Source organism: Pezoporus occidentalis, unplaced genomic scaffold, assembly GCF_034315485.1.
Source record: "Pezoporus occidentalis ecotype Australia unplaced genomic scaffold, CSIRO_AGI_Poc_V1 ctg250, whole genome shotgun sequence".
In the NCBI taxonomy this organism is placed as follows: domain Eukaryota; kingdom Metazoa; phylum Chordata; class Aves; order Psittaciformes; family Psittacidae; genus Pezoporus; species Pezoporus occidentalis.
Genome location: NW_026914395.1, coordinates 992,619 through 1,007,681, shown reverse-complemented (window position 1 = coordinate 1,007,681; position 15,063 = coordinate 992,619). Strand labels below are relative to the sequence as shown.

The following is a 15,063-nucleotide window of genomic DNA, read 5'->3' as shown; positions in this document are numbered from 1 at the left end:
GGGCTGCAGTGCTGCTGTGCCACGGGTCCAGCCTGGCTCTAACCCCTGTGAGATGAGCTGCAGTGCTGCTGTGCCACGGGTCCAGCCTGGCTCCAACCCCTGTGAGATGGGCTGCAGTGCTGCTGTGCCACGGGTCCAGCCTGGCTCTAATCCCTGCTCCCTGCTGCAGACAGGGAGGAGGTGGAGGAGTGTTGGGCTCAGGCTGGCAGGTCGTGGTTTGGAGCAGGAGAGCCCTCCAAAGCCCTGCCTGTGCAGCTCAGTGTTTCTGTCACCCCAGCACATTTAACAAGCGGTTTCCCACTGTGCATGGCCACAGCACCAACTTCTCTTCAGCCTCTCACCAGGCAGCACCCACACTATGGAGTCACCCACAGCTGTGGGTGGCCCTGGGGAGCCTCAGCTCCGGCATGTTTTGGTTATCCACATTTAAGACAGAAGCAGGTTTGGGGGTGGTTTTTGTGGGTGGCAGAGGAGGGGCTGGGATGACCCCAGTGTGAGCACAGCCGAAGCCCTGGCTGCTGTCTCCACAGGGGTGATAGCTTTATTTCCTGCTTTGGTCGTGGTAGTTGAGCCAGGGACAGCTGTGGGGTGCTTGGGGCAGGCACAGGGACGCAGCTGAGCCCGGAGCAAAGCTCAGTCAGGGGAACAGCTCTGGTTTTCCAGCAGCCAGGAAAGCAGGGGGTTGGAGCTGCAGCCTCATGGTGGCCGTGTTGAGAGGAGGATGGCGCTGGCCGTGGTGAAGGAGGAAGGACTCGAGTGTCTCGGTGGTGCAAGAGCCAGAGGTCACTGGAGGCAGAGAAAACAGGGTCCAAAGTGCAAAAGAAGAGCTGCAGAGGGAACCTGGAGCGAGGTAAATGCCCTTCCTGTGCCGCGCATTGAGGCGGTGTCGATGAGGAAGCCCAACAGCACTCGCAGCCGCTGGATGCTGCCCCATGGATGCTCCCAGCTTCTCAGCCAGCTCCCTGGCTCTGCCACGACTGCCTTCCTCCTTGTGGAGGCAGAAATCCTCCTGCTCCTGCTCAGCCACCATCGCATTGTCCCTTCCCAGCTCACGTCCAAGCCCGGTCACCGCCGGGACACGTGGCCCGTTGTGCTGCTGCAGTGGTTCCTCTGCACCCACGGCACGGCCTCAGTCCGTGTTGCTCCTCAGGGAGCAGAGGCTACACCTCGGTGGAGTACTCCATCATGCTGGGGGGAAAGGAGAGAGCTGTGGTGGAAGGGAACCGAGTGACTGGGAAGCAATGGGGATTGTGGAACAGGCTGTTTGCCAAGGGAGTGACACGGTGCGGAGAGAACCCTGCTTGTGGGAAATCCCTGCAGCAGGGGGAGCCAGGGACTGAAGGCTGAACAGTGGCAGCGTGGTGCTCCCTGAACACAGCTCTGCTTGTGCCTGGCCTTTGTGGTGGTAGCAGGGACGTGGTGACCATGAGCAGGGCTGAGCCCGTGGGGGCCGCAGCACCGGGGCGGCCCAGGCTGTGGCTCTCGGCTGCATCAGTTCTGTTTCAGCTGAAAGACTTCACGTGGGGTTTTTTAAAGTGTAAATGGAAAATTTGGGCAAAATTGTGTCTTGTTTTAACTCGGAGCTTTCCTTTTCCTGAAGGAAAAGCCCAAATGAAGCAGCCCCTTCCTCTGGTGAGCACTAAATGGTGAACACTTGCCATGGGACTCATTTCACTGGCCTTGAGTGCCTAAAACCAGGCAACTGAGCTAGTGAGTGAAGCCACGGGCACGGAGGGAGATGGATTCTCAGCTATGAGTAACGCACCTCATCTTAAGAAGAGCCAGTTCTGCTGTAGCAGAGGCTGGGCTGGGAGCTGCGGGGAAAGCCACCCTGAGAAGGGTGCTGGAGCTGCCGCAGGGGCAGGAGCGGCCCCACCGTGCCTCTGATGGTGAGTGACCCCCTGCTGTGGGGCTCTGGAGCGCATGGACCTGGTCCTGCTGGAGGCTGGGCCCTGTGTGGAGCGTGGGCATCACCCACCTGAGCTCCTTGCGGAGGTCGCTGTGCTTCCTGCCCAGGAACGTGTTCTTGACTGACAGGGGCACGTCGGGGATGTACCAGGCTGCAATGAGCTTCACGCACAGAGCCACGTGCTGCGCAGAGCAAGGGGCCGTGAGGAGCTCCCCGGGCCCACCCCTTCCCCTGCCAGCATCCTCCCCCTTCACCCCAGCCTCCCCCCCGGGTGCTCACCTCGAAGAGGATGAGGAAGGCGAGCCGGGCGGCGAAGATGTGCCAGAACTGCGCCGTGTAGCCGTAGTCCTCGGCGTTCCTGTAGTCCCGGTACCTGCAGCGCAGCCCCGTGGGTGCTTCACGGGGTCCCCTGTGCCCGGCTCCGCATGGACCCGAGGGGGGCCGGCTCCCAGCCCTCCCCACCACCGCCTGCTCCGCGGCTCCAGGCCGGGTGTCCCAGCGAGGGGCTGGGCGATGCTGCTGGGCCACGGCCGCGGGCTGCTCTTACCTGCACTCTGTGATGTTGGTGACAGAGCCTGCTGGCAGCTGGGGCAGCTTGGAGTGGAACTCGAAGTCCTGGACGCGGAAGGTGGACAGGCTGTGGTTGATGTAACCGGTGGAGCAGCTGCGGGGGGACACGGTGGCTGCGGGTCCGTGGCTGCACCAGGGGCTGTGGTGACCCCCAGCCCGCAGCTCCCGTGTCTGCTCCAGCACACCGGGGTCTCTGATTGCTGCAGAGCCTGTCGGGCTGCAGCTCTCCTTTCTGTGGGTCCCCTGGTGTGGGGGTTCTCGGGTGGCTGGTACTGTGGTTGAGCACCGGTTGTAGCCTCCCGGTCTGGGGGAGCCAGCACCCATCTGGGGCTCCCCCCCGGCCCTGGCTGCCCGTTTTCACAAAGCCTGGGGAAGTTCCTGAGGCTTCTGTCCAGTTTGATGGACTTGGCCGGTGAGTAAAGGCTCGGAGGTCAGAGGAGCGGGTTGGAGAGGGCACATGCAGGCACCCAGTCCTTACGTGGTGCTCTTTCCAGTTTACCCACCAGAGGGGTGCTGTGAGCTGGTTGGGATGCTGAAGAAGGTGCCACCAGGGAAACCCTCCCCTGCTCCCTTTCCCCGCATCCTGGTGTGGGGAAAGGCTCAACTGCCTCCTACCCCTGTGTTGGTGGCACTGAGGGAGGCAGGGGCGCTGCAAAGAGGGCTGCAGCGGGCAGGGCTGATGGGCAGCACTCACTCCACGCCAGTGCTGTTCCCGGTCACGCAGGGGCTGTACGTGTACTTGTAGACCAGCACGGGGATGAAGTCGGAGGTGATGGCGATCACCAGCCCATTCCCGATGACAGCCAGGATGCCGATGGCCTCCAGGACCAGCAGCCAGATTCCTGCGGGAGAGGAGTGGTCAGTGAGGCCCTGGGGCAGCTCACAGCCACTGTTCAGGGTCTGTAGGGACAGGACAAGGGGTGATGGGGTCAGACTGGAGCAGGGGAAGCTCAGGTTGGAGATAAGGCAGAAGCTCTTCCCTGTGAGGGTGCTGAGGCGCTGGCACAGGGTGCCCAGAGAAGCTGTGGCTGCCCCATCCCTGGCAGTGCTCAAGGGCAGGTTGGACACAGGGGCTTGGAGCAAGCTGCTCCAGTGGCAGGGGTCCTTGCCTGTGGCAGGGGTTGGAGCTGGAGGAGCTTAAGGTCCCTTCCAGCCCAAACCAGTCTGGGATTCTGTGGTTCTGAGTGATGCCAGCCCCTGGCCAAGGGATGCTCAGGGGCCTCACACTGGGGAAAAGGCTTCGCACTGGCACCATTGGCACCAGCGGTGGTGCAGGAAGGAGGGGGCTCCTTGTGCCCTGCCTCACCGATGTCGTTGGCCTTCCTGGGCACCATGCGCCGGTGCAGCCGCATCATCTTGATGGCATCCAGGTGGATCTCAAAGAGGTTGTTGCAGAAGGCCAGCAGCGGGGCGAGGGGAAAGGCGGCCACGAAGATGGTGGTGAAGCTGTACTGGATCACTGCGAGGGGCAACGGGGTGCCGGTGTGCAGCCACCACACCATAGACATCCCATAGGGTTTGTCCTGCCTTGTGCCAGGGGGGCTTTGCAGGGGTGAAAGGGGGATATAGACATGTTCTGGGGACCCCCACCTCCCACAGGGCTGTTGGAGAGGGGGATCTGGAGGGGTCCCACAGAGCACAGGTTGAGCTTGGGCTCCCAGCCACTCCCTTGGCACTGCAGGAGGAGAGCAGGGGCCCAAGGCCAGGCCATTGCCTGCTCTCTTGTTTGAGGATGATCTTGGTGAGCCAGGGCTGATGGAGCTCGTCTCAGAGCTCTCCTTGTCTACGCTGGGGCTCCTCATCAGGCAAGGGGGAGACGTGGTTCTGCACCCGCATCCCTCCTCCTTGACCCCCTGCTCCACGTACCCATCTCCAGGAACTCATCAAACAGGCTGAAGATGTTGACCTCGTTGAGCTCGTAATTGCTCAGCCACTGCCTCTTGCAGGGGTCCTCGGCCTCCTCTTCCTCCCCTAACATCATCCTCCTCTTCTTGGGGCGCCGCAGGCGGTTCCTGCGTAGCTGGTGGCGTATCCAGCTGCGAGGGAGGGAGAGCTTTGTGCTGCCTGCAGCTCAGCGGGGCTGCGTGGGGAAGGAGGGAGCCGCTTCCCAGAGAGCAGCAGCAGGAGGAGGGCTCACGGGTTGAGGTACTCCATCACGTTGCTGATGGTCTGCTTGAGCAGCATGATGATGGCCATCTGGATGAAGAGGTCGGTGATGCAGCCGCTGGGGTGGCACTGCGAGGGGGAGAGGAGAGGGGCTGTGTCCGCGGGCTGCGGCCAGGGCAGGAGCTGAGCTCCCCATTGCCCCGCTGGGCAGTGGGGCAGGGAGGGCGGGAGCTGCGGTGAGGGCCAGAGCATCACCTCCTCCAGCCTCCACTTGCCGGCGATGCGCACGTAGTTCCCTGGGTGCCCGTTGATCCTGGGCAGGGAAGGAACAGCGACGTCTGCTGAGCCCCAGCACCGATGATGGGGACATCGCCCCCGGGCTCTGATAGAGACATGAGGGGCTTCCCGCGTCCCCATGCCCACTCCGGCCCTTCTGAGGTCCCGCGTGGGGTCCCAGGCTCCGCTCACCGCCCCAGGAAGAAGGCGATGTAGATGAGCGAGGAGAAGTTGGTGAAGAACTGGAAGGTGAAGATCTTCACGGTGAAGGTGTTCTCGCGCTGGGAGAGGGTCCGGGGCTTCTCTGCGTGAGGGAGCAGAGCGCAGGGACTTGGTCACGGCGTGGGGGGGGCCTTCTCCTGGCTGCCCCTTGGGTGCCACAGCGGCTCTTTGAGGGTCGGGAGAGTCCCTGCCCCTTGTGGAGCCTTCCCTGCCCTTCAGCCGAGCCCTGCGCCGGAGCTGAGCCCGGCTCCATCGGGCCAGGACTGGGGCAGAAGGGGCCCTGCAGCAGGGAGGGCAGCGCACGGAGCGCTCCTGCAGCGGCGGTGGCTCCCTGCTCCCGCTGGCTCTCGGCCCTATGGGGTGACTGCCCCCAAAGCACGATGTGGCCGTGGGACAGCCGCCTGCGGCGCATGGGGCTGCTGCCCGCACGTGGGTGCCCAGCGGGTGCTTTGGGGTGGAGGAAGGGAAGCGGGCAGGAGCGTGGCTGCACGCGGGGCCCAGGGGACGCCGTGTGGAGCCTTACCCAGGTCGCAGAGGAAGAGGGCCACGCGCCTGTTGACCTGCGGGACACGAGCGGGTCGGTGGCGGAAGAGCCCGGAGCAGCGCCCTGCCCGCGCCGTGCCGCGCTCCGCACCTTGCTCATGACCACGATGGTGATGTAGTGCAGCACGGCCCCCGTCATCACGGCCACCGTGTCGGCCTGCTCGCGCAGGAGCTCGGAGCTGCTCTGCGTGAACAGCGCTGTTGCCACCACCCGGTAGATGACGAGGGCGTGCGCGATGCCGACCAGCACCGCGATCTGTGCAGGCAGAATGTGTCCCAGCCCAGCGAGCTCCACCGGGGCCTGAGCTCCACCGGGGCCTGGGCTCCATCAGGACCTGAGCTCCATCAGCCCCCTGAGCACCACCAGAGCCTGAGCATCACCAGTGCCTGAGCTCCATCAGCCCCCTGAGCTCCATCAGCCCCCTGAGCATCACCAGTGCCTGAGCTCCATCAGCCCCCTGAGCTCCATCAGCCCCCTGAGCTCCATCAGGACCTGAGCTCCATCAGCCCCCTGAGCTCCATCAGCCCCCTGAGCTCCACCAGGGCCTGAGCTCCATCAGCCCCCTGAGCTCCATCAGCCCCTGAGCATCACCAGCCCCCTGAGCACCATCAGCCCCTGAGCATCACCAGCCCCCTGAGCACCACCAGTGCCTGAGCTCCATCAGCCCCCTGAGCTCCATCAGGACCTGAGCTCCATCAGCCCCCTGAGCTCCATCAGCCCCCTGAGCTCCATCAGGACCTGAGCTCCATCAGCCCCCTGAGCACCACCAGTGCCTGAGCTCCATCAGCCCCCTGAGCTCTATCAGCCCCCTGAGCTCCATCAGGACCTGAGCTCTATCAGCCCCCTGAGCACCACCAATGCCTGAGCATCACCAGTGCATGGCTCCATCAGCCCCCTGAGCTCCATCAGCCCCCTGAGCTCCACCAGCCCCCCGAGCACCACCAATGCCTGAGCATCACCAGTGCCTGAGCTCCATCAGCCCCTGAGCATCACCAGCCCCCTGAGCACCACCAGCCCTTCAACCCCAGTTTCCCCCTTCACAGAGCTCATCTGGGCATGGCCTCAAATTGTTCCTATATCATGGAATGGTTTGGGTTGGAAGAGACCTTAAAGCTCCTCCAGCTCCAGGGATCCCTTCCACTGGAGCAGCTTGCTCCAAGCCCCTGTGTCCAACCTGGCCTTGAGCACTGCCAGGGATGGGGCAGCCACAGCTTCTCTGGGCACCCTGTGCCAGGGCCCTCCACAGGACACTGTGAGGTGCTGCTCTTGCAGCAGAGTGGGGAGGGAAGGGGGAAAGCCCACGTGCCCTAAAGCCAGGTCTTCCTGTGTCCCCGGCACGTACCATCACCAGAACCAGGAGGAGGATGATGGTGCTGCGGAAGTAGGAGTGCTGGTACTGCCGGGGCTCGTGCTGCAGGTTATTGATCAGCTCCAGGGCCAGCTCCTCCTGCAACACAAAGGCAGGACAGAGCATGGGGATGGAGCCAGCAGAGCAGAGCCCGGCTGCTGGGATGTCCAGGGGTGGCTGCGGGATGAGCAGCGCCAGAGGACAGGGGTGGGCAGTGGATGCCCAGCCCAGGCAGTGAGGCCAGAGCTGGATGAGTTCAAGCCCTTGTGCGGGTGAGGTGGCTGCTGTGTGCTCAGCCCTCTGCAGGGCTCTGTCTCTCCCAGGGCTGCCAGATGTGGGCTTTGCTGTTTGTGCCTCCGTTAGCTGTTCCATCTCCAGAGAATGGAGCTGGGCAAAGGGGTCCCTGTGACGGGGCTTTTCCATGGCTCCAGCTGAAGCATAGCTGCCATAGCTCCTGCTGGAAGCAGGGGAGACGCATCCTCACCTCCTCCTCATCCCAGCGGTACAGGTCCCAGTCGGTGACCACTCTGGCTCTCTGCCTCTTCCACAGCTCCAGGAACACGGTGGCTGTGGGGCAAGGAGGGAGCGCGGTGACACTGGGGTGGCTCTGGAGTCACCCCTCTGCGGGGTGGGCATCGTGTTACCCCCCAACGGGACCTGGACACGCGGCACCGTGTGGGGATGGGGATGGATGTCACCAGCCCCAGTGTCTGCAGCACGGGGCATGAACCCGGTGAGCGCTTTGCATGGTGCCAGGCACACACGTCTGGGTTAACGGACAATATCCCTCGAGTGGAACAGGCCGATGGTGTTCAGGCTTCACATCCCGCGCTGCGCCTCTGTAAGCCCCTTTCCCCCCCCTTGTCCTGTGGAGTAACCTCCCGGAGCTCACCCCTGTGTCAACCGCCCCACAGCAGCGCACAGACCCCATCCACGGTGCTCAGACCATGGCTGTGCAGTGGAGAGCCAGTGCCTACACCTGCAGTGCTGCTTGTAACTGCCGTAGTAAGGCAAACGAGATGGGTAGCCGGTAGGGTCATGGATGATCTCTAGGGTCCCTTCCAGCCTAAACCGCTCTCTGGTTCTATGGGGTGATGGGACCACGTCAGCTCAGAGCACAGGGATCTGCTGGGCTCGTTCCAGCGCAGCTGAGAGGTGATGGAGCAGCCTGGGGAGGCTGATGAGGGTCTGCTGGCCCCTCCTCCCTGCAGCTGCCCCCCATCCCGGGCAGCTGCCCCATAACACCCACTCATAGAGCCTTATAAAAGCCATGAGGGGGCTGTGGTGAATGAAGGGGGCAGAGCTTTGAGGTAGGGGGTGCTGAAGGGGATTCTGTGCCTTGCCTTGGCTGGGAGGGGAGGGCCTGGCCCTGGAGGTGGATGTGAAAGCTGCTGCGTGGTGAAGCTGCATTGGAGTCCCCTCTTCCTCCCCCCAAGCCACATGAGGTTGCCCCTTCTTTCCTGCTGTGTGTGCTTGGCACCAAGCCGCAGGCACCTACCCCAGATGGCCATGAACATGGCAAACAGGACTGTCCCCTCGTTGTCGATCATGTGGGTGACCTGGGGGGACGAGGAACATGGTGATGGGTGCAGGGGCACCTCGGGGCTGGGGGGGGCTCTCGCCACCCTGATCCCCTCGAGGCAGGCAGAGATGCTGCAGGAGGGGGATGGACGGTGGGACTTTGTTGGTGATGGAGACCGTGATCTCCGTGCTCCTCCTCCTCAGTACAGGGCTCAGTGGGGTTTTCCTGTGTGCTGCAGTTGGTTTGTTGGGGTGGGTTTAGTTCCCGGGGGTTTGGGGCAGCACGAGCTGGGAGCGTTTCCCATCCCGTACCATGAGCCTGCCTCGGGGAGGGAAAGGGAAAGGAAAGGGAAAGGAGGGGAAAGGAAAGGAGAAAGGGGAAAGGAGGGGAAAGGAAAGGAAAAAGGGAAAGGAGAAATGGAAGGGAAGGGAAGGGAAGGAAAGGAAAGGGGCAGCCTGCCTCGGGAAGGAAGGGGCTGCCTTGGGAAGGGGCTGCGTACCCTGGCATAGGTGCAGGTGTCGGAGAGGCGCCAGAAGGGGCACTGCTGGTCGCAGAGCGGGCACATGATGGTGCCCGTGGCCTCGCAGATCTCCTTGCTGCAAGGAGAGGAAGGGGCAGAGGGGAGCAAAGGGGGCGGCCCGGCCCCGAGCCCCGCGGGGTGCGCCCGGCGGTCCCGAGGCCTTACCTCACCTGGCTGGAGTTGAACATCGTAATCCCCGCCACGAACACCAGGAGCCCGGCGGCGGCGGCGATGCCCAGCAGGAACGTGTACCAGCCCAGCCAGGCGAAGTACAGCGCTGCCTTCTCCCCGAAGTACCACCTGGGGGGGACAGCGGGCACCGCGGGATGCTCACGGCCCCATGGGGTCCTCCACGGGATGCTCACAGCCCCACGGGCTGCTCCACGGGATGCTCACAGCCCCAAGGGATGCTCCACGGGCTGCTCACAGCCCCAAGGGATGCTCGGCCCCATGGGATGCTCCACGGGCTGCTCACGGCCCCACGGGATGCTCCACGGGCTGCTCACGGCCCCACGGGATGCTCCACGGGATGCTCACAGCCCCAAGGGATGCTCGGCCCCATGGGATGCTCCACGGGATGCTCACAGCCCCATGGGATGCCCCGTGGGGTGCTCACGGCCCCATGGGATGCTGGGCCCCACGGGATGCTCACAGCCTCACGGGATGCTCTCAGCCCCACGGATGCTCACAGCCCCAAGGGTGAGGGTCCAGGTGTGGTGATGCCTGTGCCTGGGGCTTGGGATGGGGATGGGGAGAGTCAGCCTGGCTGGAGAGGAGCTTCAGGATGCAGGGGGATTGGAACTGAATGCTCTTAAGGTCCTTTCCAATCCTAACTATTCTATGGTTCTATGCAGCATTCCCAGGGGATTTCAGCAGGAAAAAGAGCTGGGGGTCTCCTGGTGGCCTTTTCTTTCCCTTTTGCTTTCTTCCCCCCCCCCCCCCCCCCCGTTAATGTGCACAGGGGAGCTGCTGTCACTGATAGGAAGGGGGTATGGTCCCATGGCTGCTGCTCCTGCCTTTCCATGAAGGAGGGAGGGAAGGGGAGAGCCTGTGGGACCGGTGTGCGCCAGGTCAGGGAGGTGGGGATGGGGAGGGCCCAAGCTGCAACCGGTGCCTGCAGAACAGTTCTGGGTATGCCAGGCTTGCGGGGGGTGCGGGCTGTGGTGGCTCAGCCCCCCCCGCGATGCTTTCCCTGCCTCCTGGAGGCAGCATCCCCTTAGCTCCGGTGCGGGTTGGGATGGGCGAGGAGGATGGCAAGTACCGATGGCTCGGCCTGCCCTCCTCTGGTCCAGGGAATTCACTGCCCGGCGGTGCTGAGCCCTTCCCCTGCCTTGCCCAGCCCCCTGACACCGCAGGGATGTGCGTGTGCCTCTGCCCTCCTTCCCGAGCACGGCTGCTCCTTCCTCCCCTTGAGCCAAGCGCCGTGCTCTTCCCGCAGTGCTAACGTGGCCCCAGGCTCAGCCTCTGATGCTCTGCTCCCGCCTCACCTCCCCTTTGATTGCGGTTGGAAACCCAGGGGCCCATTAAACCCTTGTGTCTGCGGGGCTGTTGGATGCTGCAGGATGAGCAAATGGAGCTGGTGCCGTAGCGAGGGCCCCTGGCAAAGAGCTCTCAGGCTTCAGAGGGAGCCCAGTGCTTGAGGGGGGGCCAGGCTCAAGGTAATGATGGGAACAGGAGCATAAAGGGCATAAAGCTCCCGGGTTTCAGGTGGGACCTTCGCTGAGGGACGCCCTGGGCCTCTCGTGCTGCGTTACCTGATCTTCTCGATGGGCTGGCGGCAGAAGATAACTCTCCAGCGAGCCCATTTCTCCTTCAGGAATTCGCTCAGCTCTCCTTTCTGCGGAGCAGAGAACTCGGTCGGGCACAGGAACATCCGGAGAGCCTCAATACCCGGGCAAGGGATGGGACGAAACGGCCTCAAGCTGCACCAGGGCAGGTTCACATGGAGCTGAGGAACAATTCCTGCCCCAGAGGGTGCTCAGGCATTGGAACAGGCTGCCCAGGGCAGGGCTGCAGGCACCGGCCCCGCAAGTGCTCACACACCGAGGAGACGAGGCCTCAGTGCCATGGGGCAGTGGTGGCCTTGGCAGTGATAGGGAATGCTTGGGCTGGATGAGCTGGAAGGGCTTTTCCAGCCTGGCTGATTCATGGCTCTGTGATGCCCAGGCTGCCGCTGGGAGCTCTGCTGTGCCCTCATCCACAGGCAGCCCTGGCTGACCCAGCGGCTCCCCCGTTCTTGCTCCTGCACCTCCCGTGCCCGTGGCCGTGCCCCATCGCCGTGTGCTCGGCCTCACCTCGTGCAGGGGAAACGCGGCCTCGAAAACCTTCTTCTTGATCAGGTCCTGCAGCTTCTCTGGAGGCAGAGGGGGGGGCAGTGGGGCTCTGCTCTGCCCTGCCAGGCAGGAGCACCCCGCGCCTCGGAGGGCAGCAGACGGAAGCCTGGGAGAGGCTGGGATCAGCGCTAATCCCTGCGGGTGTGCTGCTGCGGCACGGGCGGCGCTGGGCTGGGAGCGAGCCAGGAGGGCTCAGAGCCAGAGAGCCAGCGCCCCGAGAGCCGGCTTGGACTGGGGTGGATGCTCAGAGCCTGCTTGGACTGGGGTGGATGCTCAGAATCTGCTTGTACTGGAATGGATGCTCAGAGACAGCGCCCCGAGAGCCTGCTTGTACTGGGCTGGATGCTCAGAGCCTGCTTGGACTGGGGTGGATGCTCAGAGTCTGCTTGTACTGGGGTGGATGCTCAGAGTCTGCTTGTACTGGGGTGGATGCTCAGAGTCTGCTTGTACTGGGGTGGATGCTCAGAGCCTGCTTGGACTGGGGTGAATGCTCAGAGCCTGCTTGGACTGGGGTGGATGCTCAGAGCCTGCTTGGACTGGGGTGGATGCTCAGAGCCTGCTTGGACTGGGGTGAATGCTCAGAGCCTGCTTGGACTGGGGTGGATGCTCAGAGCCTGCTTGGACTGGGGTGGATGCTCAGAGCCTGCTTGTACTGGGGTGAATGCTCAGAGCCAGCGCCCCGAGAGCCTGCTTGGACTGGGGTGGATGCTCAGAGCCAGCGCCCTGAGTGCTCATCCTGGGGTGCCAGGGAGGGACCAGCTCCTCTGCGGACACCAGGAGCAGCGATGGGCTTGGGAGAGGGAGTAGGGGCTGCAGCTGGGTCCTGCACTCCCGGTGTCCCAGCCTCCAGATGCAGCACAAGTTCTGTGTCTGAGCTGCGCCCCGGCTTTGTCCCCCCGCTGCATGCCCCCAGGGTGCCTGTGCCCACCATGGGGCAGGAGCCTTGTGCAGATCCCTCCAGCCCCATTCCCTTACCGAGCTCGGGCGTCACCGTGTTCTGCAGGATGAAGTTCACGATCCGTATCCTGAGCAGGGAGAGAGCGTGGATAAAGGCTGCTCTGGGGATACGGGCACGTGTGCACTACTTGTAGTGCGTGTGTTGTGGGGCCCTGGAGAACCAGGGAGGGAAGGGAGAAGGTGGGCACCAAAATCCAGGGAAGGAAGCGGGGAAGCAATGGGAATCCGGCTGTTGGGCGCTTTGTGGAGCACGGAAAGCCAGGCCCTGCTGCAAGGGGGGTGCTGGTGTGGGGAGAGGGAAGCACAGGGTGCTGGCGGTGAGCGTCCAGCTCAGCACCCACCTCGTGGTCACCGCTACATCGTGGTGGGCGTCGGGGCTCTGCTGCCGGCTGTCGGGGTTCCTCAGGAGCCACTGGTACTGCCGGAAGAGGAGCTTCGGGGCACGGACCCCATAGAAGAGCTTCTGGTCCTCGATTTTCTAATGGCAGGAGAGAAGGGATGGGAGGAAACTGCAGGGATGGGGCAGAACAGGGAATGGGGCAGAGCAGGGATGGGGCAGAGCAGGGAATGGGGCAGAGCAGGGATGGGGCAGAGCAGGGAATGGGGCAGAGCAGGGAATGGGGCAGAGCAGGGATGGGGCACAGCAGGGAATGGGGCAGAGCAGGGAATGGGGCAGAGCAGGGAATGGGGCAGAGCAGGGATGGGGCAGAGTGGGAATGGGGCAGAGCAGGGATGGGGCAGAACAGGGAATGGAGCAGAACAGGGATGGGGCAGAGCTGCAAGGCCCCCTTGGGCAAGCGGTTCATTTTCCAGCACTGATGGGCTCAATGGTTCAGGTCTCCCCCATGTCCTGGGATGCAGGAGCCCAAGCCAGCCTGGATCCTGGGTACCGTGGCAGAGCCAAGTGCCTGTTCCTCACCTTGATGGTGAACCCCTTCTTGCTCAGCTCATCCAGGAACTTCTTCCTCTTGATCTCCCTCTCGCTGCCCACTTCATGGATGTCGCTCACCAGGACAAAATCCCACTTCTCTTCCTCCTGCCCATAGAAACCAGCAGGGAATTAACGGGGTGGCAAGGGGACAGCGCTCCCTGCTCCAGGCTCTCCGGGGTTTGGGGCTCGATCATGACTGTGTGTGAGGCCCCTCTGCTGGGGAAACGGAGGCAGCTGCTGCCTTGGCTCTGCCCCTCTGGGCTGTGCTGAGCTCTCTGGGTGCGGAGGGAGCAGAACTCACCAGGGAGGGGGCAGATTCCACATCTTCCACAGGAAAATCCCTCCAGGGGGTCAGCAGGATCTCATCCTGGCAAGAGAAAACCCCGGAGGTCTCAGCAGGCTCCGTGGCCGGGCACGGAGCAAACCTCTCCCTGCGGATGCGTGCGTGACACCGGGATGCCCAGAGCAGAGCCTGCTGCGGGCGTCGGGACCAGGCTGTGGTGCATCAGAAGAGCCCGTGCAGCTGAAACTGCATCCCAGCGTCAGCTGGAGGCCCACCGGCTGCTTCCCTGCCCATGCCCACGGAGAGGGTGAGAGCAGGCTTGTCCGGAGCCTTCTCCATACGCTCCTGTCTCCAGTGTGGGGTGTTCCTGAGCCACATCCAGCTCTGTTGGGATCCTGGATGAGTGCGCAGCCTCCTCACGTCCCATGTCTGCTCACACTGGGGATGTCAGGGTACCGCAGGGGAGAAACCCTCCCTCTGCTCTGGACTTCACCCCTTGTTTCACCCAATGCCCCAGTGTTTGTACCTGAAGAGGGTCAGTGCTTGGCCCCTCTGTCCCTGCTGCAGTGGCTTGCTCAGTCCTTTACTGGGTGCTCCTGTCACCCAGGGCACTGTTGGGGTGTTGAGGTGAGTGGGAAAGGGAGTTTTACGTTGTGATGATGTTCCCAATCCTTGGGAAATGCCATGGATGCCTCTGCCTGTGGCCAAGGGGCAGCGGGGAGGGTGAGCTGCTGGTGCTTGGTCTGCCTGGGCACCTCCTGTGGGCTACTGGCCCCAGAGAAAGGGGTGAACACGGATGCTCCCCCTCCCTGCTCCAGGCTCAGGCACCCCAGTGGGGCGGCTCTGGGGGGGCACAGAGCAAAGTGCCCGCTGTGATTCCCCGTCCCTCTGCTGAGGGATGCTGCATTGAGCACCCCTGGGTGGCCCGGGGCCGGTGGGCACCCAGAGCTGGGGCGCATCAGCTTCAGACCCCTTTGTCCCTGTCCTCGGTGCCTGGCTCCCCTGGTGTGATCTCATCCTGCCTGGTTCTGCAGCCACAGCTCCCTCTTGGGCAAGAGGGGACGTGCAGGAGTGTGTCAGGCTCCAGGTCCCAGTGACTGCAGTGGGTTTGGTAAGGACACGCTCCGTGGATGGTGCTGGGAACAGGGCAGTGGATCCTGCCTTAAACCCAGCGTTTTGGGAGCGGGGTTTGCGATCCGCTGCGGCCGCACAGACGCGCTGCTGCTCCCGAGGGCACGGGGCTGCCAGGGGAAGGGGCTACCATGAGTACCAGTGCGGCCACCGAGGACACCGTGCCCTGGACCGGGGCCGGGCAGACGAGTTCATCCGGCTGCAAGCTCTGGTGCAACCCTGCCCTGATGTAAGATCTGGCTCCAGAGCGTTCGCTGGGGAACGGGGCCGTGGGAGCGGCAGAGCCCGGGATGAGGGGAGGGATGAAGCGCGCCCACACACGAGGATCTGGGACCAGGCGTCACCCAGAGCAGCAGAGCCGCAAGGAGGCAGCGGAGACGAGGTGGGAAGGGGGCTGCTCTCCCCCAGGGG

The 15,063-nt window shown here is 63.5% G+C and overlaps 1 protein-coding gene across 1 annotated transcript; it reads right to left on the bottom strand.

Annotated features, from left to right (window-relative positions):
* Positions 1-1,120: 1,120 nt before the first annotated feature.
* ANO9 (anoctamin 9) lies at positions 1,121-13,860 on the bottom strand. Its single transcript, XM_062623386.1, has 24 exons — positions 13,797-13,860; positions 13,540-13,733; positions 13,227-13,343; positions 12,649-12,785; positions 12,326-12,375; positions 11,312-11,370; positions 10,772-10,854; positions 9,183-9,317; positions 8,997-9,093; positions 8,474-8,534; positions 7,460-7,542; positions 6,970-7,074; positions 5,718-5,882; positions 5,607-5,643; positions 5,054-5,165; positions 4,841-4,898; positions 4,617-4,714; positions 4,346-4,515; positions 3,786-3,938; positions 3,174-3,321; positions 2,457-2,573; positions 2,189-2,282; positions 1,979-2,091; positions 1,121-1,188 (listed from the first exon to the last, which is right to left on the bottom strand). The coding sequence occupies exons 1-24, from the start codon at positions 13,858-13,860 to the stop codon at positions 1,161-1,163; spliced, it is 2,478 nt and encodes an 825-aa protein (XP_062479370.1). The 3' UTR covers positions 1,121-1,160.
* Positions 13,861-15,063: the final 1,203 nt, after the last annotated feature.

What these genes read in the sequence shown, in the direction of transcription:
- ANO9 (XM_062623386.1), bottom strand. Translation starts at nt 13,860, where the DNA reads ATGGAGAAGGCTCCGGACAAGCCTGCTCTCACCCTCTCCGTGGGCATG. An exon ending in TTCAACTCCAGCCAGGTGAG is followed by an intron (nt 9,094 to 9,182) that starts GTAAGGCCTCGG and finishes CTCTCCTTGCAG; the next exon opens with CAAGGAGATCTGCGAGGCCA. An exon ending in ACACCTGCACCTATGCCAGG is followed by an intron (nt 8,535 to 8,996) that starts GTACGCAGCCCC and finishes TCGTCCCCCCAG; the next exon opens with GTCACCCACATGATCGACAA.